Source organism: Dacryopinax primogenitus (genome assembly GCF_000292625.1).
Source record: "Dacryopinax primogenitus strain DJM-731 SS1 chromosome Unknown DACRYscaffold_6, whole genome shotgun sequence".
In the NCBI taxonomy this organism is placed as follows: domain Eukaryota; kingdom Fungi; phylum Basidiomycota; class Dacrymycetes; order Dacrymycetales; family Dacrymycetaceae; genus Dacryopinax; species Dacryopinax primogenitus.
The window spans coordinates 825,393-852,509 of record NW_024467203.1 but is presented as its reverse complement, the minus strand read 5'-3'; the positions used below and the strand labels follow the sequence as shown (position 1 = coordinate 852,509).

At 48.3% G+C, this 27,117-nt stretch overlaps 12 protein-coding genes and 1 non-coding gene across 13 annotated transcripts; 8 read left to right on the top strand and 5 right to left on the bottom strand.

Annotated features, from left to right (window-relative positions):
• The first annotated feature begins 15 nt into the window (after positions 1–15).
• DACRYDRAFT_21474 (ras GEF) lies at positions 16–4,838 on the top strand. The gene is made up of 9 exons (XM_040772414.1): positions 16–626; positions 679–2,962; positions 3,020–3,241; positions 3,291–3,456; positions 3,509–3,662; positions 3,712–3,960; positions 4,009–4,098; positions 4,154–4,370; positions 4,426–4,838. The coding sequence occupies exons 1-9, from the start codon at positions 186–188 to the stop codon at positions 4,728–4,730; spliced, it is 4,128 nt and encodes a 1,375-aa protein (XP_040630109.1). The 5' UTR covers positions 16–185; the 3' UTR covers positions 4,731–4,838.
• A 67-nt stretch (positions 4,839–4,905) lies between these two features.
• On the top strand, positions 4,906–5,217 carry DACRYDRAFT_49957 (uncharacterized protein; the record flags this gene model as incomplete). Its single annotated transcript, XM_040774952.1, has 2 exons — positions 4,906–4,989; positions 5,038–5,217. The coding sequence occupies 2 exons, from the start codon at positions 4,906–4,908 to the stop codon at positions 5,215–5,217; spliced, it is 264 nt and encodes an 87-aa protein (XP_040630108.1).
• A 109-nt stretch (positions 5,218–5,326) lies between these two features.
• DACRYDRAFT_21472 (uncharacterized protein) lies at positions 5,327–9,506 on the bottom strand. Its single transcript, XM_040772413.1, has 15 exons — positions 9,420–9,506; positions 8,911–9,367; positions 8,591–8,860; positions 7,958–8,536; positions 7,641–7,903; positions 7,448–7,580; positions 6,905–7,392; positions 6,546–6,856; positions 6,247–6,486; positions 6,059–6,197; positions 5,818–6,006; positions 5,628–5,768; positions 5,544–5,576; positions 5,412–5,498; positions 5,327–5,356 (listed from the first exon to the last, which is right to left on the bottom strand). The coding sequence occupies exons 1-15, from the start codon at positions 9,420–9,422 to the stop codon at positions 5,333–5,335; spliced, it is 3,357 nt and encodes a 1,118-aa protein (XP_040630107.1). The 5' UTR covers positions 9,423–9,506; the 3' UTR covers positions 5,327–5,332.
• A 139-nt stretch (positions 9,507–9,645) lies between these two features.
• Positions 9,646–10,116, top strand: DACRYDRAFT_49982 (uncharacterized protein; the record flags this gene model as incomplete). Its single annotated transcript, XM_040774955.1, has 3 exons — positions 9,646–9,681; positions 9,736–9,819; positions 9,868–10,116. The coding sequence occupies 3 exons, from the start codon at positions 9,646–9,648 to the stop codon at positions 10,114–10,116; spliced, it is 369 nt and encodes a 122-aa protein (XP_040630106.1).
• Positions 10,117–10,438: 322 nt separating this feature from the next.
• On the bottom strand, positions 10,439–10,529 carry DACRYDRAFT_t26. Its single transcript has one exon. It is a non-coding gene; the product is annotated as a tRNA-Leu (tRNA).
• Positions 10,530–12,728: 2,199 nt separating this feature from the next.
• DACRYDRAFT_50556 (CENP-B protein) lies at positions 12,729–13,202 on the bottom strand (the record flags this gene model as incomplete). The annotated part of the gene is made up of 1 exon (XM_040774993.1): positions 12,729–13,202. The coding sequence occupies one exon, from the start codon at positions 13,200–13,202 to the stop codon at positions 12,729–12,731; it is 474 nt and encodes a 157-aa protein (XP_040630105.1).
• A 1,741-nt stretch (positions 13,203–14,943) lies between these two features.
• Positions 14,944–15,716, bottom strand: DACRYDRAFT_21469 (cofilin). Its single transcript, XM_040772412.1, has 4 exons — positions 15,665–15,716; positions 15,327–15,607; positions 15,144–15,277; positions 14,944–15,090 (listed from the first exon to the last, which is right to left on the bottom strand). Exons 1-4 carry the CDS (start codon positions 15,665–15,667, stop codon positions 15,068–15,070), a joined length of 441 nt encoding a protein of 146 aa, XP_040630104.1. The 5' UTR covers positions 15,668–15,716; the 3' UTR covers positions 14,944–15,067.
• Positions 15,717–15,913: 197 nt separating this feature from the next.
• DACRYDRAFT_50169 (uncharacterized protein) lies at positions 15,914–16,829 on the top strand (the record flags this gene model as incomplete). The annotated part of the gene is made up of 3 exons (XM_040774975.1): positions 15,914–16,159; positions 16,210–16,338; positions 16,389–16,829. 3 exons carry the CDS (start codon positions 15,914–15,916, stop codon positions 16,827–16,829), a joined length of 816 nt encoding a protein of 271 aa, XP_040630103.1.
• Positions 16,830–18,939: 2,110 nt separating this feature from the next.
• Positions 18,940–19,980, bottom strand: DACRYDRAFT_65406 (uncharacterized protein). Its single transcript, XM_040775783.1, has 4 exons — positions 19,734–19,980; positions 19,342–19,681; positions 19,163–19,278; positions 18,940–19,112 (listed from the first exon to the last, which is right to left on the bottom strand). The coding sequence occupies exons 1-4, from the start codon at positions 19,953–19,955 to the stop codon at positions 19,092–19,094; spliced, it is 699 nt and encodes a 232-aa protein (XP_040630102.1). The 5' UTR covers positions 19,956–19,980; the 3' UTR covers positions 18,940–19,091.
• Positions 19,981–20,087: 107 nt separating this feature from the next.
• Positions 20,088–22,876, top strand: DACRYDRAFT_65404 (uncharacterized protein). Its single transcript, XM_040775782.1, has 18 exons — positions 20,088–20,148; positions 20,211–20,301; positions 20,354–20,363; positions 20,412–20,537; positions 20,583–20,661; positions 20,717–20,833; positions 20,881–20,938; positions 21,000–21,062; positions 21,113–21,218; positions 21,272–21,369; positions 21,419–21,649; positions 21,704–21,780; positions 21,834–21,939; positions 21,989–22,195; positions 22,244–22,390; positions 22,447–22,527; positions 22,575–22,646; positions 22,703–22,876. The coding sequence occupies exons 1-18, from the start codon at positions 20,093–20,095 to the stop codon at positions 22,853–22,855; spliced, it is 1,878 nt and encodes a 625-aa protein (XP_040630101.1). The 5' UTR covers positions 20,088–20,092; the 3' UTR covers positions 22,856–22,876.
• Positions 22,877–23,881: 1,005 nt separating this feature from the next.
• On the top strand, positions 23,882–24,361 carry DACRYDRAFT_15089 (uncharacterized protein; the record flags this gene model as incomplete). Its single annotated transcript, XM_040771073.1, has 3 exons — positions 23,882–24,036; positions 24,086–24,288; positions 24,345–24,361. The coding sequence occupies 3 exons, from the start codon at positions 23,882–23,884 to the stop codon at positions 24,359–24,361; spliced, it is 375 nt and encodes a 124-aa protein (XP_040630100.1).
• A 794-nt stretch (positions 24,362–25,155) lies between these two features.
• Positions 25,156–25,656, top strand: DACRYDRAFT_50173 (uncharacterized protein; the record flags this gene model as incomplete). Its single annotated transcript, XM_040774976.1, has 2 exons — positions 25,156–25,220; positions 25,275–25,656. Coding segments are annotated over 2 exons (447 nt in total), but the record flags the coding sequence as incomplete, so codon positions are not given.
• Positions 25,657–26,222: 566 nt separating this feature from the next.
• On the top strand, positions 26,223–26,741 carry DACRYDRAFT_50457 (uncharacterized protein; the record flags this gene model as incomplete). Its single annotated transcript, XM_040774989.1, has 2 exons — positions 26,223–26,292; positions 26,353–26,741. Coding segments are annotated over 2 exons (459 nt in total), but the record flags the coding sequence as incomplete, so codon positions are not given.
• Between the last annotated feature and the right edge of the window lie 376 nt (positions 26,742–27,117).

Here is a 27,117-nt window from a genome sequence, read left to right as displayed (position 1 = left end):
CTGACGGTCTTCACTATTTGGCCTGTCCCCAACTTTTCTTGTCCTGGCTCATCACATCTGCGCTCTGAATAGCTTTGAACTCAGTCTCGACTGCCAGCATCTTTCCCGATTTACGGCTGACCCCGCCGTCCCATGTCAACCTGGTCGTTGGCGCGTGAGTGAGCCGTCACATCCACGAATTCATCATGGCGACCGACTATGAAGGCCCCGATCCCGCCACTTTCTTTGTTCGAGCTCTTTACGATTATCGATCTGCTGATTCCTCTTCTCTCACATTCCACAAAGGGGACCTAATCGAGGTGCTCACCCAGCTAGATTCGGGCTGGTGGGATGGCCTGCTGGAGGACGAGCGAGGGTGGTTCCCAAGCAATTATGTGGTTCCTGTATCGGAACACGAGGTAGAACAAGAATTTCGAGATAATGGCTACTATCAAGAACGACTGGAAATCGTACCAGAGTCCATGGCACCAGGGCAGAGCAGCTTAATCAATGACCCGTCATGGGGGTCGAATGAAAATAATATGGGAGCAAGTGTGGCGACGTCGACGCTGTCTTCCTTTGTACCTCACTCTGCTCGTGCCCCTTCTACCGAGTCTTGGATTCCGAAGATGTCTCAATCGGGCCATGTATGTTACGCAGTTCACGGTAACGACGGGGTCCGGTCTGACAGCTTGCTAGATATACTACCTTAACCCAGATACCGGCGAGGAAAGCAGCGAGCTTCCAACAATGCTGGAGGATCACACAGAAGAGGATACGACATCACGGGAAGCAAGCATGAACAACATGTTTGACTCATCCCGTCATGCTGATTTGAGCGTGATGGATGGCCAAGCGGGACCGCGCGGTCGTACGCCGGATCCTTGGATCCGCAAGATGACTGACGATGGAATGGCATATTACTACTGGAATCCTGTCAATCACGAAGTTCGTTGGACCCCCCCGTCACCTGCTTTGGGCGCTAGAGAACGTCGAGATCTTGTGAGTCAGACGTACACGAATGGCACCATGAGACGTGGGACGGCCAGCTCGGCTGCCTCAGATTTTGCCGGCTTGTATGCCGATGGTCCGTTCTATAATGGCCCGTTGCACGATGTGCCGACTCTATTCGCGGAGTTGGGATACGGCGACAGCTACAACACGAATACGGACCGAAGGCCGCTGCCCTCCATCAGCAGCAGCAGTGCTTATTCCGGCGGTCGTCGACCTAGAGCAATTCGACGTCTACCGGATGCGCCCCTTGTTGACCACCACACGGCTCTGGAATTCGCGATCGACCTGCAATCGGCTATGGAACCTGAGGAGACATCGCCCTCCATCCAGGAATGCTCCACCTCGGCTCGTGAATCCATTCAAGTGGTGATCGACACTGCCACGCATGTTATGGACGAAAGTCCCAACACTCCCCGCGACGGCATCGATTTCATCCGAGAGCGACGACTAGAAGGTCGCTTTGATAATCATGACAACCAGCATCCCCAGTTATCTGGCCGTGTTGCCATAGCAGCGTCCACAGTATTGGATCTTCTGCTTGCTTCCGGAAAACTCTTGCCGCCTATCCAAGAATCGGACTTGAACGGCGAAGCACCTACGCAGGAATACCTGAAAACTGTTACTTCGGACCCACTGACAGGATTCCATCGAAAAGTGGCTGCCAATCTTTCTCGTCTCATCCTCTCTGCTCGCGCTGCAGACTCCGTCCCAGATGCTCGACCTCCGGAAATGGCAGCCACGTTAGAACGTGACGCCCGCGATCTGGAAAGATCCGTCGTTGCATTCGTACTGGAACTCGACAAGAAGAGCGGGGTGTCTTCTTCTCGTCGTATCAGAGCCTCTCTTAGCTCTGGGCACGGTGTTGCTGGTATCGGAACAGGTATCCTTGGTGGCGGTGTTGGTTCGAGCTGGAAGGCGAATGGATTTGTCTCTCCCCAGGACGAAGAGACGACTTGCCGGACCGTTCCAGGTGCCGATGCGATCAAGGACTTAAACGAGCTCGGCATCTCCGTAGATGATCAACTCACCAAGCTATCAGAAGTAATCAACATGGCATACAGCCATCCGTACGATACAATCGTAGGATCCTCTACAGATCCTTATTTGGAGAACGGCGACCCGATTGTAGCAGAATCGAGTTTCAGCGAAGTGCCGCCAAGTATATCACGGGAAGTAACTATGCAAGTTGTCCAACAATCCCAAGTTGTTCTTGCGGAGCTTAGTCGGTTTCTACACTTCGCTGAAGACCTAGATCTTGCTTCACATCTCGATTTCGACGGCAGCCCGGGGCCCATATCTGTGACAGCTGCCCCCAACGCTCTGCCGGATGACTACGGATCCAATGTTCGACAAGCAAGACACCTTGTTCGCGCGTTCGAGATTCTCAAACAATCGATATATGACCAAGGCTCGTTACTCTTGCTGGATGCCCAGAGAGCATGTTCTCTTCGTTCGACCGCGCTAGTAGAGAACTTCAATGAAAGCCCTTTCCACGGCATGCTGTCAGCTTCGTCAACCCTGAAGTCTGGAGTAATTGAAGTCTTAGAAACGTTGGAATCCCTTGTGGACATTGTTACAGCGCAAGCAGGGGCAGCCCTGCGTAGCGAACAAGGTCATATCGGGTCACGCTCCCCCAATCATCACCAGTTGGCCCACAGCACCTCTGGCGATTTCGCTGCCGTGGTCGGACGCAATACATCTGGCAACACTTTTGCCGGTCTCATCGAACGGGACAGCGAATCGACGATTGTAAATCCCATTCACCCTTTCAGTGCGGCAGGAGGCTCGGAGAGCTATCGATCCCGAACTCATAGACGTAGAAGCGACATACCTGCTACCGATAACAGCGCATCGGCCGCAACGAATACTGCTATTCCATCTCATCCTCCTGCGGAGTCTCCAACTCTTGCGGATGACATCATGCGCAACGATTCTGACTGGCCTCCTGACGATATTGCGGTGCCGAAGAGTTCGTTGTCTCTCGAGTAAACGCTAGGAAAGTGCTGACTCTTATTTATTGCTTTAGATCCAGATCCATCAGACCCCGTCGTCATTTCAAAGCGAGAACGGAAGTTGAAAAACCTCCTTGGCGCCGATGCTCCCATCGCCGCGCAAACAACCCCTACCGAGTCTGAATATATGAGAAGAATGTACGGGCCCCCAGATATCCTACTAAACTCAGATCTTGGGGTTCGCGGAGGCACTCTTCCTGCGCTGGTTGAGCATTTGACATTACATAACAGATTGGGCAAGTGCTGCAGCTTCTCCGGTCGATGCAAAAGCTAATTCAAGTCCAGATTCCACGTTCAACGAGACATTCTTAATGACTTTCAAGTCTTTCGCTACAGTCGATGAAGTTGTGACGGAATTGATCACGCGATTCAATCTACCACCACCTCCAAATCTCTCTCCACAGCAGTACGCTGAATGGAAAGATGACAAGCAAAAGCGATATCGTTTCAGGTGCGGACGTATGCTTTCGACAGTTTTCGCATCCTGATAGGCCATCTTCAAGAACAATGAACATATTGAAGGCGCTTATTCAATCCCAAACGTTGGACCAGAATGACCTTCACGTGTTGGATCGAATTAGAGACTTCGCTGAGAGCATTCAAGAATCAGATATGATGGCTCCTAAAATGCAAGTGCTGCAGACAATCAAAATGAGAGTCCGTAAAAATGGCACTTGCTCTTTGATGCATTTCTGACGATTCCTAGACGGACGAGGCACAGGCCAAAAAGTACACAGCGAATGGACTGCAAGATCCGCCTCCGTCAATATTGCCAAAGAACTTGAAGAAGTTCAAATTGCATGAACTGGACCCGGTTGAACTGGCACGTCAGTTAACTATTATGGAGAGTCGGCTTTTCAACCGTGTGCATGCCATTGAGTGCCTGGAACGTGGAAAGGACAAATCCACGAACACTGAGGACAACATCAAGGCTATCATACATATGAGTAATCAAGTAAGTGGTTTGCAACGAGATCTGACAGCGTGAATTCATAGTTTGTAGATGGCAGCATGGGTCACGGACACAGTGCTGGCAAAGGACGAGGTAAAGAAGCGTGCTGCAGTTATCAGGTTCTGGATCAGTGTTGCGGAGGTCTGTGCATACATTCCCCACTACTAGATGAATGAACCCACCTACAACCATTTAGCAATGCAAACGACTCAAAAATTTCTCCACAATGGCTGCTCTTGTGGCCGGTCTGAACTGTCCTCCTATCCGACGGTTACGAAGGTCATGGGAGCAGGTTCATCAGCGCGCGAACGCCGTCCTGGCTGATCTGGAGAAGACGATTGATTCGGGCAGAAATTTCGCCGAGTACCGGAGACTACTAGCCACCATTGATCTGCCCTGCGTCCCTTTTTTTGGTAAAGTCCCTGATTATTATGCTTATTATCCATTGTAACATTACCTTGCGCACAGGCCTATTTTTGAAAGACCTTACATTCATACAAGACGGGAACAATAACTTCATTCCTGTGGCTGGCGGAAAAGTTATCAACTTTGACAAACGTCAGAAGTCTTCCCAAGTGATCCGAGAAATTCGACGCTACCAGGCTGCATCATACGATCTTATGCCTGTCGAAGTCATTATTGAATTCATCGAACAGAGCTTGGAGTCGGTGCACCAAGAAACTGATTACTGGCCGATAAGTCTCGAAAGAGAGCCCCGAGAGAGAGAAGAAGAGAGGATGGCCCGCCTGCTACAGGAATCTGGTTTCCTATGATGGGTGCTAACAGTGCCTTCGTGTCACGACTGTACTATACCGATATCATGTCCTAGCACAAGTCCAATTGCTTCTATGTATAGGCACGGAGACAAATGGAAGTTTATCATCTGGACGCGTCTTTGGCGCGTTTTGCTTTCCACCCCATCTTCAACAATAAGAGGCAAACAGCAATATGGCTGCAACTCAAACATCCTACGAAGGAGAGTTTGTTTATTTCGAGAAAGAAAGGGAACGACTGGTGGCAGAGATTACCTCAGTATGTGACGGTGGAGGCCAAGAATGGCAGACTAAGTGTTCCGCACAGACGTTTGAAGATCTACTCTCGTCATCCAATTTGCTCAACAGGAAACTTGAAGAGGTTCTGGGTGTCGGAAGGGAATTTGAAACGATATCTTCGCTGTGGGGTAAATTTCATGATTTCATGCGAGAGCAAGATACCGTGGATGTAGCACTAGAAGAGAACAGTATCAGGAGTAGCACTTGAGGCAACGAGGACCTTTGGGAGTAAGCATGATTACAGTCTACATTCTTTGCAATTCCTATTTACGCTGTAATACACTAATAGGTCCCACAAGCAGCTTTCGAAATGGATTCTCGTCTCAGTTATCGGCCCAAGGGGCGATCTGCATGGTCCGCCTCGGTGAGCCGCTCACACAGACGTGTCAAAGAGGAGCTTACCCAAGAGAACCCTTGGAACTCTTGCTGGTCCCGATTAGACAACTGTCCGTGCACAGGTGTCAAAGTTGGTTGTTCTCGGGTGAATTCCTATGAGTGGGTTAGCTAACCGATTGTATGAATGCAAAAATATACCTGATCGAAATTGCTTGTGTCATGTGCGGATGTCTGGGTAATAGCGTCACTAGATGGAAGAATAACAATAAGAGACTGACTGACGATGCTGGGATAATATGGTGGGGGGATGCGTTTGTGGAAAACCTCGTCCCAATTGACGTCTTTGAAGAAAGGGTGTTTCTTCACCTCCTCCGCGTCATTGGCCCCAGACCCTAGCCTTCGCCCTGGGTCTCTTGTGAGAAGCTGATGAGGGGTTCAGTTGGTTGACCATTGGGGGCAGAAGGGGCAATACCTTTTGAAGAATTGACACCGCATCGCGCGGCATCGTGATAGGATAAAGAGGCTCGTCCTCGAGGATTGCGTCGAAAATCTCGTCCTCATCATCGCCACGGAAGGGAGATTGACCCAGAAGCATTTCGTACGTCAACACTCCAAAAGCCCACCAATCAACGGCACGACCATAGCGTTGCTCAAGAAGAATCTGTCATGTGAAGGTATAAGCCCTGATTATTGATCACAACAAATATGCCAACCTCAGGGGCCATGAACTCCGGTGTTCCGCAGAAAGTACTGGTGGTTTCACCGTACCACATCTCTTCCTTACATAGGCCATAATCAGCTACCTTGATGTGACCGTCTAAGGTAAGCAATATGTTATCCAACTTCAAATCACTGCCAGAGTGGTTCAGTGACGGCTCCGAGTGGCTGATCGCTTACTTACCGATATATGATGCCATTGGCGTGAAGATACTCCAACGCAAGTAATACTTCACAAGCGTAGAACTTGGCTTGTCGCAAAGAAAACTGCTTCCGCTGGATATGGAGCATCAAGTCGCCACCACTTATGTACTCCATTACAAAATATATGCGTGTTTCTGTTTGGAAACACGAATGCAAACCCAAGAGGAAAGGATGCCGTTCCTTCGCAGCTGTAAGATACACCCTTTTTTCCGAGCGGGTGCTACACAAACCTCGTTAGCATCCTCTTCATAGCGCCGCGTTGCAATAATTAATTCATACCTTTCAACCTCATCGTTATCAATAATGAACTCCTTTTTCAGTACTTTGATAGCGTATAGCGCATTCGACCGTTTTTCTTCGGCAAGCATCACTTTGCCGAAATTCCCTTTACCAAGAACAGCCAAGAAGTTGAAATCGTCTAATCCTACCTTCCGCTTGCGCTTATCCGGTCTCTGCGGGGGTGCCTGCAGGGAGACGCCGGGACCAGAAGTCATGCCAGGAATAGTTGGCGTAGCTACACCAGATAAGGGGTACGGTTTGGACACGGCGGACTCTGTCGGCCCCGGCGCAGCAGAGGCGATCGGCTTCGCCTACATAGGATTTAGAACCTTCCCGCAATGAACACTGCCTCCACATACAGTATACAGCGGTGCGGACACTGATGGGGAACCCTCTCCAGGTGCTGGGTATTTGGTCTGCGGTATGGTCCCAGGTCTAGATACTTGTGCTGGAATCTCGCCTGTCGAAGGGCGAGTCGGGGTTTGTCGCTGACTAACAGGCGAAGGAGGCGCCTGTTGATAGCTCTGGGTGGACGGTGGGAGCCTGTCTGGTGCATAAGGAGGCATAGCACCAGGTGGCCGCCCATAAACATCATTTGGACCACGTTCAGCAGCAACATTCAGACGATCGAATGTGCCCTCTAGTGTTTCTGGTCGGGCTTGAGGGGAACACGTAATGGCTGTTGGTGTAGTAGGCGTTCTTGGAGGTTGCGGTCCAGGTCGCGGTCTCTGCTGATGAGATTTGATATCCCGTAAACTGGCTAATAGCGCGTTCGCAGTTTCCATCGACATGCCACAGAAGTCGGGAACGAGGTGGGCACAAGTCGCGTGGCAGGTAATGTCACATTCTCCGCGAAGTGTCAGACTGGCAATCGTTGTAATAGGATGTAAAGGGGGTCTCACCAGTGCATCTTCGAGCATTCTTCCTTCCCAGAGGGAGCATATAGCCACAGTGACAACACCAATTAGCCCCGATATTTGTGATAGTCTCAAAACGATGTGGAATGCGGTGATTGATCTTCTCTTCATCTCCCTCCTACAATTTGTGTCTGTGTCAGAAAAATACCAGTGCTGCACACCTGCAAGCGGGACTCACAGTTTCCGCATTCGACTTGGATATACACTTCGTGACCACCTTCGAATAGCACCGCTTGTGACACGTATACCGACAGTCTTCACACTGGTACCCTGCAGCATTGAGCAAAAACTCGTTGCAGAAGGCACACAATATGATCTGATAGAATTGTTTCAGAACGAACTTATGTCCGTTCATCTCGTGCACTTCTTCTTTCCTTTTGCGAACTGCTCCCTGCCGTCCGAGCCCGACATCTGCAGGACGCTTCCTCACATTTTCCTTGACTGGAATGCGAATACTCAGTGCATGTTCTGATTCTATTGAAAAAAAAACCTTACGGAATTCAAGGTGTAGCGCAATAGCCCCCACAGGCTCCACAGCAAACCAGGCATCAATACCATCGGCCGTTCCGTATGCAGTCGCATTGGTGCCCCCGCCTGGTCCACCATAACTTCCAGGTAGCAGGGAGTTGTACTCAGAGGAAATAGGTGGCGTGACACTGTTACTAGCATCATTGGGCATTGTAGCGGCTGTCACCCAACCTTGCCCCGTCTCGTTTCCGACACGCCGTCTGCGCAATGCCTCCGAGATATCGCTGACCCGAAGCCACAGCAATCCCACAGGAATAGGATAGTCGTTTCCTTGTCTGTCATAAACAGCAATTTCGACTTCATTGGCTTTATCGATCGATATCTCGAACTCCTCGTTCCATCGGTCGTTGCGAGATGGGTGGGTCTGAGCACGAGGCGTTCCCTCGATCTTCACCACCACGGTAGTCTCGCTAGCAACAGCTTTGGAAGACCGTTTCGCAGGAAGAGAGATATGGTCGAGCTCTCGTGCAGCTTTGATGGTAATCCGTAACTTTCCAGACAACGGCTTGCGGAGGCCTTCCTTGCGCTGACCGTCCACCCCAAACTCTGATTTACATAGATGAACTTTCATATGCAGCGTTACTCAAATAAACCACTCACCATCTTCCTCGTTCTCGGCAGGGTCGTCATAAATATGAAGGTTTTTGTACCTTTTTACAGCTTGCTGAAGGAGCTGGATCTTCCTGTTACTTTCGACCTGCTTGGCCTCCGCGTCTTGACGGCTCTTCTTGTCACCATCTGCCTTGTACAGGGTCACCATGTTGTCTATTGCACGCTGATATTGCTTCTCGACGTGAAGCTTAAATTCCAGCTGATGTAACATCCGAGAAATTTTGGCTGTAGTATACGGGGTATCAGCTCGCAATAGATCTATACGGGAAGTCAGTTCATGTGATGAATCGCTCTATATCCCAGCCTACCCAAGTTGGAGTACGCTTTCGGCTTGGGCACATAGTCAGTCGAATCTATCCCACCATTTTGGAGGTCGCTGATCCCATTCTGTCTGCCTTCTGGACCAATGTCGGACGGAGGCGCCGGTAATGCACGGTCTCGACTAGCCCCTGGTCTCTGAGCAAAACCTGAGGAAGGTGTTGAGTCTTGTAATGAAGCCAATTGCCCCGTGTTTGTGGGCATTGAAGTGCCCCTGGGCGGCCGCTGGGACTGTTGCTGTAGTTGCAGCTTCTTTGCCTGTAACTCTCTTAGGGTATCCTCAAAATATGACAAGGATCGCTGAGCATCTCTGAGCTGCGTATCCGCTCGGTTTCGTACGGCAGGGTTGCTGGTCGCTTGAAGAAGCTGGTGGGATCCATCCATGATCTTGCGCTCCATCTGGATACGCTTGTAAACCTCTTGGATCTTCTGATCCAGCTCTTGCGCCTAGAATTCTTGGAGATTAGGATCGTTCAACACTTGTCTTGTAACTCCATACCATGATTGAAATCGGTGGTGGTGCTTTTGATCGTCTGAATGTCGCGATATTGTGTGCGATGAGAGCGCCAGGTCGCGGTTGACAATCGAACCACACTGTGCTGCAGGGGAAACGAGTGACGGCTGTGCCCAGTGGCGAACCCCAACATCAAGCGGACTCTCTTTGAGGCGAACGAAAGTGAAGGGACCACCACTGCTTGATCGGTTGCTTTCACGTTGATAACATCATGTTGCCTGCCCAGCGCAAGAAAGTGGATCTTAGTGTAAGTATTCGTGCAAAGGAAAACCCGCGTATCTGCTCACAGTATCCATTTCAGACCATGACGGAAGAGGAGAAGAAGCTGTTCAGTCTCTACGGCAAACTGCCGAACCACAAGAATGTGTTGATGAAGATGCAGAAAGTACAGTGTGAACTATTGGGTGTTGCTATCATTCTCATCGATTCCCAGGATCGCAAGTATTTTGATTCTGGAGACTATGCTCTGTCAAAAGCTGGTGTCGCTCCTGAGAATGCTGTTGGCACTGCGATACCTAGCCCTGAGTCGTATGTTGGAGCTCCTACACTACATCCATCCGCTTACCATGCCATCAGTATTCCTCACGCGTCTCCCCCTTCTTCGCATCCTCCCCTGTCTGCTTCCCCCAATCTTCCCAACAGCCCGGCGAAAGAATCAGCTCCCAAGGCAGAGGGATCCTAACCTGCGTTTCTTATCCCAGTCTACATCTTGTACCCGTTCGACGCTCTTGTACTTTCAGGTGACCATTTATGGTTGTAAACTTCTTGTAATTTGTTGAAACTTGCCAAATGAACGTCATGAGTTGTGGCCCCGCCAACCAAGTGGAGATTTCAAAGGTTTTTTGGAACTGCCTCGTACGATGTACGCAAGAACACTACACCCGCAAAATAGGACAAAGTGATCCATCCAGTAGAGTGCATTACGGTATAGGGTGTAAATTACACATTGAGTTGGAAACGATCGCACATGAACTGCACGGATATGAAAATAAAACAATGGGTCGTGATGGTTACGAGATTCGAACTCGCGCGCCGACGGCACTGCCGTTTAAACCATTCCTAAAGGCAGCGGATTAACCACTCTCCCAAACCATCATATCACATTGGTAAAAACTTGTAAGAAATATATAGTACTTATTAAGCTAAGCAATCACTGTTCACACACTCCACTTGCACAGAAACTTCTGGACCTTTGAAAATATTAGTGATCAGTACTATGCAAATGAAACTATTGCAAGTATGAGTTGGTGTTGAGTAAATAGCACCAACAGTTCACATCTGGCATTCACATGTTTGCTCAGCTTCAAGAAGCTGATCAAAGCAGAAAAGAGCAAAGAATTGTGAGTTGATATTGGTCAAGGAGCTTGAGAGGTCATATAAAAAAATGGACCAGTCCTCAGTGGCTGCCATAAACCTTTGCTTCCATTTTACATTGTTATACAGTCCATGGATACAGCCACTATAGCTTCTTGTAGCACCCCACAGCAGTATTATTAGAATCGATCCAAAAGTTCTGCAGTGCAAAGCTGCCACTGTTGTAACAACATGATGGCCCCATTATAACAAAGCACAGGAGGGTGAGGGGAGGGGCCAGTGGCCAGACAGGAACCAACTGTGGGCAAGCATAAAGGCAGCAAGGGATGCAGATGTCAAGGGTGAGGAATGACAGATGGCACAGATGGTGAGGACAGTGGACAGTGCTTTGGTGCATGCAATGCAAGGTGGGGCATAGTTTAAGGTTGCAACTATAGCTTGGGATGATGAAAGTGCATATTGATATCAAAAGCTGACTACTGGGTCTGTTGAGCAGCAGTTGCAAGTTCTACTCATTTGTCTGTTGCTCCATCATCACACTGAGGACAATGGCTGACTAGTCTCCAATGCTGGACCTTCAGTCAATCCTTTAGAACGGTGAGTTGATATGCTTGTTTATGTAAGGGTCCCCCTTACTTGTCTATTCTGTTTGCTTCCATTGCTAGGCCCTACTCATTTGCAGGCCTAGTCTACCTTTTCTCTGTGTCATTTCCTCTCTCCCCACCATCAATTGGAAACTGTATCTAGATGCTTTCTCTGACACAGAACAGTCTTAACAGTACTCCTGAGTGTACTTCATTGAACTGGACCATCAGTGAGGCCTATACTGAGGCCCTTTCAGTTTGCCCATGGTTACTAAGCACACAATCATTCTCTATGCTTGCCTGCTCAGCACATCACACCCAATCCACTTTATGTTGGCCTTTGTGGTGCATAGGGCTGAGATGAGGATGAATGCCCTCCTCAGCAGACTCCAAAACAGCTATGAACCCTTATGTGGACTTGCTTACCACACTCAAACAAGTATTAACATGAATGATTCTTGCCTGTTCAGGAATAATTGAAGGGGCATGTCATGGAATCCTGAGAGATCAGACCCAGGGATGAATACTTATGAATAAGTCAAATGAATCAATCTGTGGGTGTGGCTGGAAACTGTACAGAAGGGCTCATCTTAGGGCTGGCTGCTCATGAGTTAGGGACCTGGCCCATAGCTTTGACCTCCAACTGATTCTGCATGATATCCAGCCAATATATCTGATCTGTCTAGGTGCTAGAGTCTAGCCCATAGGTAACAAGTTTGAAAGGGCCTTAATGTAGTTTAGCAGTGAGTGGGTCAGGGCAGCAAACGGATCAGGTTTGTGGATGCTCTGTGATGGATGTACAATATCTCACCATTAAAGCAACATCTCATTAATCAGACTGCTGTACAGGCACATTATCTACTTGTTCTGCACCAGGGCATGTCCTGGAGTTGTGTCCAGGCAATCTGCAGAGTCTACAGTATCATGCACCCAGATTTGCTTGATTCAACTGAGCCTCCCCTCTGCCTTGATCCTGCCCATCCAGCTCACCAACATGTTGCTCCACCAAGAGCTCATTGGCTTGTGCACCAGTAAGTACTCCAGAGTCCTGGAGACAGACATTCTTGATCCTGCAATGTCTGGAAAGGTGGTCAACTGTCTCTTTGAGAAGCTGCACTCATCTGGTCAAGAGTGTCATGCAATGGTCTTGCTCAATGGCACGCTTTGCAACCTGGTTAATCGATGCATAGATTGAGGTAGGTGAGCTCTGCTGATGCTGGCCAATCCTGTTCTTGATGAGTGTTGCTTGGGAGGCAGTCTCTGCTGCAGTCTTTGGTGTTTGCAAGACCCATGGCTGCTCCGGTTCTTCATCAACTGGCAGAGGTGTATGCATCCATGGGTGTAATGTGAGCTTTGATATGACTGCCTGTGCAGTCAGAGGCACCAGACCAGTACCTCAGAATGCACTCTTAATATTTTGAACTGTGAATGCCAATGCAAATGCAGTGTGGAATGTGGCAAAGAAGTCAGGCTTTGTGATGCTTGTGATGCTGCACTGTGAGAGCCAAGACATCTGGTTGCAGTATGCCTGCTTCAAAGGCCTGAAGACAATGGCATTGAGAGGCTGAGTATAGTGTGATGAGTGTGGTGGTAGGCAGAGGGGGACAATATTGTGATCCTTGCAATACTGGTTAAACTCAACTGTGACATGGCTCCTATGACCATCAAGGACCAGCACACAGTATTGACCAATCCTGCAGTTCTCAGTACACTTGTTGAAGTGCATAAGCCATTCCAGACCAGTAGTGTTGTCTGTCCAGCCTTTGTCAGTGGGTTTGACAACCCAATCCTCCGGGATGTTGTTGTCTGCATACCATGTTACAAGGTGGTGCCACCCAAACACAAAGAAAAGGGGGGAGGATGTACCCATCTGCTGCAATGCAGCAGATAGCTGTTGCCCACTCCCAGTTCCATGGCTGGATAGCCTTTGGCCAGGCTGTCTGTTCACTGCTTATCACAACTGTTGTTGCTCTGATCATGCCCATGGCAAAGCTGGTCTCATTGAAGTTATAGAAATCACCTGGCTGAACACCATATTTTGATTGCATATTGGTCACAAGCCAGAACCATGCAGCATACACTTGTGGATCTTCCTGCCGTGCTCTCTGGTAGTCAAGGGGATGGGAGAGCCAAGTATTGATCTCTGGTCATTGTCAGATGAACTAGTCTGCCCATGCCACCCTGACCTTCAACCCTCCTCTCTTTGCAAGCAATAGATCTCCCATCCCTTCCAAATCTTTCTTTTGCACTGGAAACCCCTGCTCTCCAGCCTCAGCACATACTCAATGACAACCCTCTCCTTGGTTGCTGTCAACTTGGCATGCAGACTATGTGTATCTGTGTGTGCTTTGACACCAGCCATTTTGTGCTGCAGTGTTGAGTTTGACACATTGTACTGCCTTGCAGCCTCTTGGATAGACAATGCTGGATTGGTCTTCATAGCAGCAAGAGCTGAGAGCACTCAGTGCTCATTGGAGGAGGGAGGCATGGGTACAACAGAGATGCATGATGATCATGTATTACAGGGTCTGTGATGTGACCCACTCACTGCTGTGACCTGCTTACTGCTAAACTACATTATAAGATGGAATAGACAAGTAAGGGGGACCCTTACAAATATGTGACATCTATCCATCCTTACTCAACATTGCCTGCAAGGAAGCCATGATGAAGTACTGCTCTCCTATGGAGGGTGATGCTCACATGACTTGAGCTCATATGACAAAGAACTGTGGTGACTGCAGCAGGTGGTCAGGGCAAAGCCTGTTCTTCTAGTCTCATGGGTATCCCAGGAACTTTCAAGGATGGGACCCACTCAAGAGCAAGAGTATGTGAGCCTTCAGGCATATCAGAGAATCAGAGACATGATCAAGGACTCTCAAGACTGATACAGACAACTCAAGATATTGCAGTCAATACCACATGGGTATCATGGTGATCTCAAATAGCTACCAGGACCTAGGTAGCCTCCAAGAGTATGAGATGGGCTGCTAATCAAGCAAACAATTTTACTATGGGGCCAACCAAGTTTATTTGCAGATTCTCACATGGTCATTCCTCATGATCATTTTAGGAATGTCCCCCTGACAGATTCTGAATACCATCCAGCTACCTTTCAAGTTGAGCCAGTATTTTTCTTGCAGCCATAATCTTCCCACTCTAACCAGTTATAAGAAGAAAATCTTTTTTGCCTGGAGGAACAGGAGCCTCTGAGCTTACAGATTCCTTCTGTGGGTCATGTTTATCCTATATTTGATTTCAAGTTTTGTTTCAGCCATTTTTGAGGCAAACTTTGGTAAACCACCAAGGCAAAACAAGCTTCACAATTGAGGATGAAGGTTCATTAACTTCCCTCTCTCATGTCAGCAAGCATCAGTAAAGTTCAGCTATACAAGTCCCAACTTGATTCTATATGAACCTGGCATGAACCTCCCAGACTCTAATTCATTTACACTTTGCCACTGGCACATACGCCTCTACCAAACCCGAATCGTTCGACCAATTTGCAGAGAACAAGAATTCTCCGCATCACGAGCGACTTTCAGGTGAGTCGGCATTGATCCTCACCGCCCAAGGTTGGTAGCGTGCACCTCATTGCCGAGAACATGGGACAAAAACTTTCATTTACATTCGCCAAGGAACTCAGACAGCTACGACCGCTGCATGATACAATGAGGTTGAGCAGTCAACATACCCATTGCCACACTCCCCAGATCTGTTACCAGGCTCGGCAGGTCAGTTGCCAAGCTTGGCCCGTACTGTACAACAGTTAGCACAAACATATGGATGCAACTAACATAGAGGGCAATACCAATTTCAAACGTTATCTCAGAGAGGTCGTTGGCCTGTACCTCCGCGGCAATGCCGGAACTCAATGTGGCCTTCAAAGCCGCTTTGGATGACGCAAATATCATCCTCTCCTTGGTTTGCGCACCATCGGGGGCCCTGACATGTCATGTGAATCAGTATACGAGAGCGCCTAGAAGTTATTTACCAGGTAATCAAGATGATCTTAGTCCGCTGTCCTCCACCATCGACCTCATACGCGAAATCATAGATAGCGTATTTGCACTCGGTATCCGTAAGCTCTGCGAGAAACTTGTCCCATGAAGGCTCTTCAGACGTCTTCGTTACCACAATCGTATCTACGGGCTTTGCATTTGAGGGATCGACAACCTTCGCTATGCCGAGAATGATGTACTTGAACTTCTTGTTTCGCTTCAAGTCTTCCTCAAAGACACGGAGGACGTCAGCCGAAGGAACGATTCCAGAAGACTTGAGGAAAGAGGGGCTGAATAATTGCGTACATCTCACTGTCATAGATGTGCTTACCATGATGGAGCAGGCAAGGTAATGAAGAAAGAGTGTGGTGACTTGGTCTGCGCACTGTGGGATTACTCCCTGGCGCTGCACTGCCTCGAGATGTCCTACTATTATTACATAAGCCCACACTGCTTGGTTATTCAGCGCTTCTAGAAGGCACCAGCCTTGCTTGCTTTGACGCGTCCCCTTTGTGCCTCGCGCTACTTAAATTCACCTCACTAATAATATTTCTGCAACGTACATGAGTCTTGTCCATCGATGTCAGCAAACGCAAAAAGCCAGGAACTTCTATTTGTAGGATCGACATGCCATCTAGACTCCTGCAGCCTGAACGATTTCCTACCAATCAACTGTCCACATTGCTCATACACCTTTTGCTCTTCCCACTTTCTCCCTGATGCACATCGATGTAACAAGTGGGATCCGACTATGCACAACCGTGTAGCGCCGAGCTGTCCCTTCTGCAACATTCCTGTTGCCTATCCCAGCGGCGGTGATCCAGACGTGAGTAACTTTTTGTCACAGATCTTATTCCGGTGCTTACTCATGCTCAGGCTGCCATGGAAAGTCACTTTAAATCATCCTGTGAGGCGTTGGGGAGGGAAGGGTCTTCCAAGAAAAGTGCACGTATATGCGCACATGCTCGCTGTAGGAAAGTTCTGATAGTTCCCATTCACTGCCCGGTATGTACTGAACCAAACTTGGTGATGCGTTTACTCACCGAATGTATTAGTCATGTAGAAGGCAGTTTTGCCCCGAACACAGATTTGCTGCATCGCACTCATGTTCGTCTATCTCTGGGCCTAATAATGGCCGTCCCACAATGTCGAAAACGCCGTCGTTGAATTCTCGTGTCGATAACTCTCATGCCAACAACCAGGTGTGGTACTCTCAACTCAAGACTGCGAGGCCTAAGATGGCACAAGAACCAGCTTCCTCAAACGGAGCTCAATCGTCCTCTTCATTGAGAAACGAGAAGATTGGAAGTGGGCTGATGAGCAGCGTGCCATTCTCGAAAGCTGACCGGTGCGAGGCTTCTTCCGCACCCTCTCCGAATCTAAAGCCAAGATGTTCATTCGTACCGGGTCGTTCCTTACCGTTTCCATCATCATTTTCGCCGCCCCCACTCTTTTCTAACAATGTTGGTTCCCGCGATGTATTCGTTTGCACCTAGGAGGGCAATGGCAGAGGAGAGAAGTGCGATGGCAGCTTTGAAGGAGAGAGCAAATAAAGGGGTGGGGACAAACCAGTATGACGATAATAGCCGCTCATTATTCTTTTTCAGCTCTTGACTGCCGCCGAGAAAGTGAAACTCGCTCAGTTGGAGGGATTGGAAGGACGAGGGAAGCGGGACGGCTGTATCATTGTTTGAGAGCAGGTGGCCCAGTACCTCTTCTCGACTGTGTATAATATGTATTGTCTTCATATTGACGTCAGTTACGAAATGGGCAGAACCTTTGTCCCCCATTTCATTATAGACATAAGCGCGCCTCGACCCTATCATACATCGCTACCCGGATACCATCCCACTCGCTGTGCTGTCCATGGAGCCGTGAAGTGAAACGATGTATAAAGGATTTCTGGAGGATGGGGGGGCCCTTGCAGGATGAGGTCTCGGAGAGCATTCTGGGGAAACAGTACTGGAGCAGAATATGCTCGTTGCTACCAGTAAGAATCACACTGCATATCGTCACAGGTAAATGCAGCAGGCACATGTCCGGTGAGGGGACATAGACAACCCCGTACTCCAGTAGCACGCCGGCGAGAGCCACTAGAATGCGTGTCTCGCACTCGACCGCCACCAGGGATGTTGTGATGGCTGGGACGGGTAGCATGGTTCGAATCGTCGTGACAACAGAAATAACAGCGTTTGGAGGTTCGTGGAACTAAAATGGAGCAATCAGACAGAGTAAGCAAGATGAGAAGTTTGTAGGACCGTAATAAACGAGCCGCGGCATAGATGCACCCACACTCTGCCTTCTAAGATTGTGTTCTCATGCAGCATATGTCGGTTCACCAGGAACGTGTGATCACCACCAGCAGTTTGGACAAACGCTGTGCTTTGAAACCTCGGGTATTCCTGCATATGTTTCAGAGAGCACATCTTGCTTTGGGGAGAAGACAAACCTCACGTAAGGCACTCAACAACTCCACCCCTTGGCGTTCGGATATGAAAATGTCTGACAGATAACCGAGCCTGCCCCCATTTAGAGAATACAACGGATTTCCTCGTTCTTTATTCACACCTCAACCGACATGCAACAGCAAGGATGGATCTGCTAAACAGAATCAGAGAATTTGACGAGCTTCTAATATGGCGTTTGCATATTTTAAGAATATCTTCAGAACGCATGATGTTCGACTCTGTCCTTGCAACCATGGCCCGTGTGCAGGATAGATGAATAGAATGTTACATGTGGGATAGATAACGCGGATTGGGAGGTCCCTTACCTCAGTAATTGCCGAAAAAGGGAATTCCTCCCCTATGCCTGTGTAGTGTTAGGGTACTGGTTAGGATCCGGGCTAGGGGTCGGGTTAGTGGTAGTGATAATATCATATTTTTTAACTAAGATAATTATTTATGTAAGCAGTGCTATGGGCAATGTCCACAGGATTGGCTTGTTATCTTTCTATATATGGTAAAAGTAGGGTCCTTTGCCTCTGATCTGCATCAACCTACATGCTACATAGTACTCCTTTTCTCATCTATACTCCTGCAGAGTGGACAGGCAAATCCATCTCATACTCAGGTATCTTCTGTACTCCTTCTGTGAGCACACATGAGATGAGTAGTATAGGGTGCATGCATCAGAGGCAAATTGCATCTATAATTCCCTAAAAAGGAAAGTATTTACAGCACATATACATGCCTGCATGGTGTTAGGGTTGGTTAGGATCCCATGATCCCATCTAGCAGGTTAGGGGTGGTTAAGGTTAGGGCAGGTAGGGAAGGTAGGGGTTAGGGTTAGGGTTAGTGGTAGTATCATATTTCTCATTGTATTATATCATATCATAGGTGTATGTCCATATGTTCAGATTTGGCAGAAATTGTTATATTTGGCAAAACAGGGTCCATTGCCTCCCTTGCGTGCCTCTATATATTCAGATTTTGTATCGGACCTTTTCTGATTCCTAGAAATCACAGTCATCAATCAAACACCACATTTACGTGGACTGGCGGGGACAGACATTACTGGGTCACATACATAAAAGGAGAAGGGTCAGCGTGGTGGGATTAACTCCACGGGCCTTCCACGCAAATTAAGTAAGCTACACAATTCCGGGTTCTTTGCGGGTCAAGGTAGATAGATGGCACCAGACAGTCTTATATATGTGCTGTCCGTGTTACACGTATCCCCAGATTTAATGTATAACATCTGCTCGATGGCGCTAGCTTTGTATGTCGCCCCTTCAGGAGTGTTTCTTGGGCATGCTGTCACGGTTTGCTTGTCCATCGCTGTCCAAATGACTCAGCCATCGATGATGGCAAGACTGAAACCTACAAACCTTCCTTCGTTTTACATGTTCAGCCTTTGGTATTCCTCGAGCTTTCGCGGATACTTGTGCAGTTTTCCTCGTCTGCTTGGTAGGCTGTCTGCCGTGCCGGATCGGGTGTCCTCGATCTGAGAAGCATACCGTCTGATGAGACCGTGTAGTAGACAACCGAAACAAAAAAACAAACTGACCGTCCATGCTCTCGTCAGCCTTGGCATCTTGGTCACCGTCTCCTTCTGTGAGTTCACTACTTTCACTATCCCCTGACACCAGTCCAGCGTTTCTTTCCTTCCCTCGGAGATTACGTCTTGACGGCCTGGTTGTGCTTTCATCAGCAGAGCTAGGTAGCTCTTTGAGTCTTCTTTCTGCAACAAGCAAATCGTATTCTTCCTGAGGCAGAAAAAATTCCTCGCGAAAATGAGGATGGAATATGACTTTTCGGACAGCCGGTGAGGATAAGTTAGGTGTCTTGTCATCATTGGGTAGCGGTATTTCCATCTGTGGCGGAGATTCGTCTTCTTCAGATACATCCTGGACAGTAATCAGCTAGAGTCTAAAGACAGTTCTCTCATGAACAATCTACCATATTTTCTAGCTTTTCCAGATCATAGAGAGCGTGTAGCTTGTCCCACAACACTGGGACGGTCACACTCCGCTTGGTGGCGTCCTTAATATGCTGCTGAACTGTCAACATGTGAAAATGTCGATTGATCCCCACAGGGCGCGCTTGCATGATCCCACGAAAAAAAGCAATTTCTCCTGGAACTGTATCCAAGAATTCACGGTCCGAAGATGCGTGATCCATAGTGATCACTTTTACGAACTGTTGCACAGTGCAAGGGGAGTCACGCGTCACACAACGCGTCCCTGAGTTTGTTGTGTCGGTCACAGTGTTGTTCAATTTGGTGAAGGCCGAGCACAATCAGTATCCCTCAACCCTTGATGGATTCACTCGAAACTCAGTCTCGAGATGTGCAGGAACGAACCTTTTGCAAATGGTTGGTTCTATTCTACGCACCTGTGACTGTCCATGCTTCCCTGATGTACTTCTCCTCTGAAGGCTTAACAGCAAGCTCGAATCCCAAGGCTACCCGCTCATGACCTCGCTGGTCAAGGATCTTTCTGACGGCGTGAAGCTGATCCAACTCATGGTATAATGATTTTTTTTCAACGTGATTCAGGTCGATGACATTGTTACTCAAGGAAATCATGGGTAACTTATACGCCACTGTTGGTTCAGAATTCTCAAAGAGGTTCGCAGGAGATACTTCTCTAGGCCGCTTCAACAAGGTCCCAAAGATGCGAGTTCAGAAGGCAGAAAACGTGAATAAAGCTCTGGAATTCATACGATCACGGGGTGTAAAGCTCACTAACATAGGTCCGGAAGGTGAGCCTCAACAACTATCTCTTTACACGATTGACCCCTGGCGAGATATAATTGATGGGAATCTGAAACTGATTCTGGGGATGATATGGACGCTCATACTACGGTTTACAATAGCGGACATCAGGTGAGGAAATTGCCGTCGGGTGTCATCGCTCTCGAGCCAACCGAAATGCTCGTAGCGAAGAAGGTCTATCGGCCAAAGAAGGCCTGCTCTTGTGGTGCCAACGCAAAACTGCAAATTACCCGGAAGTGAACGTCGTTGATTTCGGCTACAGCTGGTCTGACGGTCTAGCGCTGTAAGCTTGTTCATACCTATGTTTTGGACAACTCCTTATGTTGTCAGATGCGCTCTCATCCATCACCACCGTCCAGACTTGTTGGACTACCATTCGCTTGAAAAGGTACTCGACCCATTGAATCAGCTGGAATATTTTTAACTAGTCTCAACGTTCTCTCTGACAGGCGGACACCCACCGTGTGATCCAGCTAGCGTTCGATGTGGCCGCACATCATCTCAGCATACCAGTGTGCAACAAGCTCTCTTTCCGTGGTGTTGATGCTGATGTGTACAACAGCAACTATTGGAAGTTAAGGACCTCGCGGATGCCCGCCCTCCTGATGAGCGCAGTGTCATGACCTATGTTGCCTCATACTTTCATGCATTTTCTTCTATGGGCGAGTGTGTTATTTGGCGTGAGAAGATTTTCGGAAGTTTACGGAAATTGCGGTTGCAGATCAACAAGAGACAGTATCCCGACGCGTCGAGAAATTCGCTGAACTCATGCATTCTGTCTGGCTGAGCAAGAATGATTACGAGCGACGCATCGAAAAGGTTCGACTGCCTGCTGCAAGCAATCTGTGTCACTCATGCATGCCACTAGCTGCTGCATCAGTTGCGTGACAAGGAACAAGAATGGCTGTCAACTCCTTTCACAGGAACATACGAGGACGCCAAGACGCAGTCCAATACATTTCTGTTGTATAAACAGACCATGAAGAGGGATTGGGTGGCAGAAAAGCAGGACCTGGGTACTTTGTTGGGTAATGTCCAAACCAAGTTAAAGACGTACAATTTGCGACCGTACGAACCTCCCGACGGACTGGATCTTGCGGTGAGCGCAAAATTGCGTGCCTTTCCAGTCGGTCGGAACGTTAACATGCCGCAGGGGTTGGATACCGCTTGGCTTTGTTTGTTAGAATGCGAGGGGAAGAGATCCAGGGCTGTCAATGCGCAGATTCGCAAGTGAGCTGTTTCATTCAAGCCACGATGAGTGTCAATATCAAGCGATCTTGCAGTATAAAGGAGACCCTGCGCCAGACGTTCGCGAATGAAGCTAACGCATACGAACAACAGTTGAGAAAGGTTGCAGCTGATCTCGCGGCTTTGGACGGCCCACTAGAAGCGAGTGGTACCTATGCGTTGATATTGGTTCTAACCCGCGTTGTCTTAGACTCAACGAACACAACTCCAAGCAATCAGCGCCGACCTGGAGCCGTTGCTTCTTCGACTCGTGACTCTGGAACGAGCAGAACAAGATTGCCAATCAGCAAACGTCGAAGAAAACGATCACACCGTGTTCAACTACCAGGATTTGCAGTTCGAGTTTCGTCTACTTCAGCAAGCAATCTCAAAGAAAGTCGCATTCATTGATAATCAGGCTTGCTCGTTTCCTCCTGACTCAATCATGCATCTAATATTTGGAAAGATTGTTTCTCGCAATATGTCAAACTTGACGCCAGCACAGCTGGAGCAGTTTGAGAGTACATTCCGATATTTTGACAAGGACGAGACAAATACGCTTAGCATGGGAGAAATGGCGGCTGCTCTGGCGAGCCTTGGTATTGTGTATTCGGTGCGACTGGATGCTGACCTGTGCATTGGTTACGCGTGTTCACAGAAATCTCACAGGACGAGGATCTGGAAACTATATTCACCCAGTTAGGAGAGGAGTACGGGGCTGTAACTTTTGCGGCCTTCGTAAATCTTCTTGTATGTTGTCATTGATCTTGTGGATGTCTCTTCTAATTCTGATGCAGGTGGAAATCACGGAAGATCAAACGTCCCCAGAACAGCTTCGTGATGCCTTCAGATCACTTGCAGGAGAAAAGGTGAGCACCTTGAAAACCAGTAGACAACAGCAGGTGAACGAGTGCATCAAATTTAGGGGTTCATGACAGAAGTGGATCTTCAACAGGCAGTGCTGTCTGCGTCTGCTGTAGCCTATCTGCGAGAGGTAATTCCGTTATCATCGGATCCAGTGGATCATCTGGACTACGAAATGTGGCTCGATGAAGTATTTCCAGAGCCTGAATCATGAGAATCAAATGTTGTAACAGCGTATCGGGCCTTGCAGGGTTATGCAGGTATTGTTTACAATCGAGTGACAAATCTGATGACTCTCGGCAAGGTTGGAGTATTGGGCAGTCGGATTGCAGGTCACCTGACTCCTGCTTGCTTGGTAAGGTCGTCCTACTACACTTCGAGGAATTTCAGTGCCTTGATTGTTTAGAAGTACTTTCGAATCACTCCTATTTGAGAGCGAGTCACCCTGCCCTCCCTACCCCCTCAGGCTCCCACCTGATCCCGCGCAAATGGATGGAAGATAAATAATTCTGTATCAGACACTCCGGGGGCAGCGGTTGATCATGCCTTGCCGAGTGTGCTATGTGTGGTAAACTATTATAAAATATACTGAATACCCATAACAACATTAATTGTCAAGAAATGGTTTATTTTTACAACAACCAAAAAACAGCAAATGTTTCGCGTGTTCCAGGGTAGGAATTTGCCCCCGTCACGACTGTGCCACCCGTAACACCCCCGTTTTGGCGGAAATTCATGCCGGGGGCAGACACTGCCCACGACACAAATTTGTGTAATCCACCGGGGACCCCTGATTCCAGCTCAATCCAGCATAAAAGGGTCTTCTCTTGTAATTTTGAAGAATGACAAGAGTCATGTGACTAAAGCCCCATGTGCTTGGGCGCATCAGGGCATGACTGACCCACCAATACAGACCATGTAGAGATTGCAGGGCTTGATGAACTCATCAATTCCTCCAACTCAAAGTGGCTTACCACCAGCAAGATCCAGTGCAAGCTTGACCTCATGCAGTGTCAAGCTCTCTGTCCTCCCAGATTCACAAATGCAACACTGAGGGAAGAGCACAATGCTGTCAGCCTTGTGTGATGCAAGACAAGCTAGGAGTGACAGCAGGCAACTCGAAAACACACCCCCTCTGCTCTCTCTCAGCTCATGAATTGTGGGACTCAGAGAGATCCAAAATGCATGAAATTAGAGGAAGCAGGTCCTGAGTGAGGAAGAGGAACAGGCTCTCAATTACATGAGCCAGCACTATGCTCTGCAAGCTGCCAGAGAGACTGCCATCCCAAGAACCAAGGATGGGCTGGATATGGACATGGCTGGGAGCTTGGATGAGCAGGCATGGGTTACTGAGAAGGATGAGCCTGCTCTTGAATCTGTCTTACAAGAATATCAGTGTGTGGACCTCATTCAGTTTCTGTGCTTGGCTGACATGCTCTTTCAGTGACACACAATCATGGCACAGCATTGGATCCAGGCCTCATGCTGCAAAGCTTGCCAGATGGAATGCTTGCTGGGTGGCTGAGCTTCCAGTGATGGAGCAAGCATTTCTGCATTGGCAGCATGGTCACTCAAAGGAGCATGTGGACCTGATTCCTGAGTTGTTAGGCTCAGGTGGGTACTTGATACAGGTAGTGGGCTGGAAAGGTGAGCTGAGCCAGCTGCCCATCACTTGCCATGCTGAATTTCTGACTTGCTGCCAGGGAGCTTGTTGACTTGATTTCATGCTACTCGATTCAGCAAGAACCTCCTCTGTCATCTCTTGGAGCAAGGATACATGCTGTGTAGTCCTGATGAGCTGCAATGGGCAATCTCCTTGCACATCATGCAAGTTCTGCATGTTGCACAGGTCCATGCATATGTGTCTCATGAGTCCTTTGCCTGCATCTTGTGTGATCTCCATGGGGTACATCACTCATTTTCATGCTTCCCACAAGTCGAGTGTGCTGAAATAAAATCAGGTACCATACTGGTGGCATCTTCATGTACTCCTGAGCAGAGCATACAATATCTGGCTCAAAATGTGTCTCACAATCAAGAGGCAAGTGAAGCATGCATTTGACCAAGATACTCTAGACTGGCACCTGAAGAATTCCTGCCTGGCTTGCAAATATTGGGTCCATCCAAAATGTTCGGGAAAAGAAACTGCTGACTTCTCAAAAAGCTAGTTGGGGAACCAGTCTTACCTCACTCCAAGCTGTTCTTGGTTGATGGCAACAATTCAAGTAAACACTTTGCCAGGGCAGGGCACCAGGATGTTTCCAAGTTTGCAAGTAACTACATCCTCTCTCAAGATGATGTGAATGAGTTTGCAAGAGACTTGGTGGACAAGCAGGTGCAAGTCTGTTTGCAACAGTGCTTCTTGTGGCTAACTTGAATCAGGAAATCAAATCTTGCCACCTCAATGAAGCAAAGCATGATGAAGGACATGCAGAATGCACAGTTAGGTGGGGCACCAGCCTTGCTCAACACAATGTCAAGCACTGGCATGATGCCCTGCATGCATGCAGGAACTTTCTTGCTTCATGCAGACATGCTTTCATTCTCATATCCACAGACATGATACAGTTGGGCAAACTGTAAGTCATCTCTAGCTCTTTTTGGATTGAGAGTTAATCCACCATGCTATGCAGTGCAAAGTACTCATTAGTGTGCCTCAAGAAGATCTTGAGCATGTTGGGTCAGGATCTTGCCATGGGTTATGATATTGGCTGCAACCACTCCAAGACCATCACAAACAGCACCCTTGATCCCATGGCCCATTCTCAAGCCTTGCAAGTTTTTGTGGGTGCATTCCATGGGTATGCCCACAATTGGCAATGTCAGCTTCAATACCATCCTCAATTCATCACCTCAGCTGGTCTCAAAGTTTTTGAGACTAACAAGTGGATCTTCTCAAAGCAGAACTTGACTGCTCTGCTCTTTTGGCATGCCTCAGAGTATCACAGGCATGTGACCTTGCATTGTTTCTGGGTGAGATGGGATGAGGACCAACAAGCTGGCCTAGGTGCATGACTTCTTCAAGCCCCTGCAAGTGTAAATAACAGAGAATGCAGCAGACTGGCTCTTCACCAAGTACAAGCAGGCATTAGCCATTCTCAAGACCAACAGAAGTGCAATTCATGTGGTTCAAGCTCACCTGCACCTCACAGATGATGATTTCTTGGGTTTCCTGCAGGAGGAACAAGAATATTTTCACTCACTTGTGTGAGAGCTGGAAGCCAAGGCTCTAGCCATCTGATATCTGGAAACTCTCAAGAGATTACAGTTGACTCAGTGAGTTGTGCTTGGCAAGACTTGGCCAGTCATCATGGATCTGACCAAATCCTAGGCAGGAGCAGGCTCAACTTGGCTTGCACAACTTTCTCTCCATGCCTGCCACAGCTTGGGAGTCACTTCCAGCCACATCAAGACAATGCATGCTCAAATGAGACTACTTGTGCCTCCTCCAGACTGAGCAAACCTTGGAAGCACTTGCAACCCAGTATGAACTTGCACTTGACACTGAGCATTGGACACCTGACTCAGAAACTTGGAAGCAGACAGAGCATGATCTTGCTTGTCATGGATACAACTGAGTGCTGGACAAGCTTGAAGGACTTGTAGTCCAGCACTTGTTTGAGATAGAAAAGTGCAATCTGTGTGGCACTGGTTCATTGCTCCATCATAAGGTGACCATGCAGCAGACTGCCTCGACTCATCTGTGGACAGGCTACAAGATGTGCACATCAATTTCAAAAGTGCTTAAGCAGCGCAGCACCACAATTCAAGGAGCTCTAATGAGGTACAACAAGCTTGCTTGGGACCTGTCTTGGCCCATGCTCTCATTTCAAGAGGTTCTTGACTACTCATTCCTCTCTGACTTTGCCCTCCTGCAATACTCTCAGAATGATATCCTCAAGCAGAAATGGGCCAGTCCCAAGGTTTGCCAAGCCACTATCAAGTGGCTACACATGGAATGCATGAAACAAGAAATCAAGTGGCTTGATGTTGAGATCCAACCTGTGTGGACCTCCATTCACATTGAACCTCCCTGCCTCAAGCACAAGGTCAAGGAAGCACAGGCTCAAGGTGACAAGCTGCTCACTTGCAAAATGTAGATAGAATGGTGTCAGGGCACCAGCTCATTGCTTGGTCAAGAGACATGACTAAGCCTTTATGACATGGAAGTAGCTGGTATACCTTGGCATGTGCTGGAACCTGCTGGAAGGATTGGATGGTCAGGTGACCTGCTGTGCATGGCTGTACATGACCTCATATGACCTCATCCTTGGTCATATGACCTGATCACCTGACTAGGCTGAGTAAGCAAGATGTTCTAGCAGGTTCCACCACAGAGGTATAAATATAAGGCCTACTCTGCCTGGGGACTGTCTCTGCAGACTTGGTCTCTTAGGATCATCCACAGGTACCTATACTGTAGATAGGTCTTAGTCATCAGGTCTACTCCATTTCCTTGTTGCCTGCCTAGACTCT

What these genes read in the sequence shown, in the direction of transcription:
- DACRYDRAFT_21474 (XM_040772414.1), top strand. Translation starts at nt 186, where the DNA reads ATGGCGACCGACTATGAAGGCCCCGATCCCGCCACTTTCTTTGTTCGA. An exon ending in GACATTACATAACAGATTGG is followed by an intron (nt 3,242 to 3,290) that starts GCAAGTGCTGCA and finishes ATTCAAGTCCAG; the next exon opens with ATTCCACGTTCAACGAGACA. An exon ending in TCATACATATGAGTAATCAA is followed by an intron (nt 3,961 to 4,008) that starts GTAAGTGGTTTG and finishes CATAGTTTGTAG; the next exon opens with ATGGCAGCATGGGTCACGGA.
- DACRYDRAFT_21472 (XM_040772413.1), bottom strand. An exon ending in GATAACGATGAGGTTGAAAG is followed by an intron (nt 6,487 to 6,545) that starts GTATGAATTAAT and finishes AGGTTTGTGTAG; the next exon opens with CACCCGCTCGGAAAAAAGGG. An exon ending in CGGTGTCAATTCTTCAAAAG is followed by an intron (nt 5,769 to 5,817) that starts GTATTGCCCCTT and finishes ACCCCTCATCAG; the next exon opens with CTTCTCACAAGAGACCCAGG.
- DACRYDRAFT_21469 (XM_040772412.1), bottom strand. An exon ending in AAGATCATCTTGATTACCTG is followed by an intron (nt 15,278 to 15,326) that starts GTAAATAACTTC and finishes ATGACATGTCAG; the next exon opens with GGCCCCCGATGGTGCGCAAA. An exon ending in TGAGATAACGTTTGAAATTG is followed by an intron (nt 15,091 to 15,143) that starts GTATTGCCCTCT and finishes ACTGTTGTACAG; the next exon opens with TACGGGCCAAGCTTGGCAAC.
- DACRYDRAFT_65406 (XM_040775783.1), bottom strand. Translation starts at nt 19,955, where the DNA reads ATGGATCACGCATCTTCGGACCGTGAATTCTTGGATACAGTTCCAGGA. An exon ending in GGCTGACGAGAGCATGGACG is followed by an intron (nt 19,279 to 19,341) that starts GTCAGTTTGTTT and finishes TATGCTTCTCAG; the next exon opens with ATCGAGGACACCCGATCCGG. An exon ending in AACATGTAAAACGAAGGAAG is followed by an intron (nt 19,113 to 19,162) that starts GTTTGTAGGTTT and finishes TCATTTGGACAG; the next exon opens with CGATGGACAAGCAAACCGTG.
- DACRYDRAFT_65404 (XM_040775782.1), top strand. Translation starts at nt 20,093, where the DNA reads ATGGATTCACTCGAAACTCAGTCTCGAGATGTGCAGGAACGAACCTTT. An exon ending in CACATCATCTCAGCATACCA is followed by an intron (nt 21,063 to 21,112) that starts GTGTGCAACAAG and finishes TGTGTACAACAG; the next exon opens with CAACTATTGGAAGTTAAGGA. An exon ending in GTCAATGCGCAGATTCGCAA is followed by an intron (nt 21,781 to 21,833) that starts GTGAGCTGTTTC and finishes GCGATCTTGCAG; the next exon opens with TATAAAGGAGACCCTGCGCC.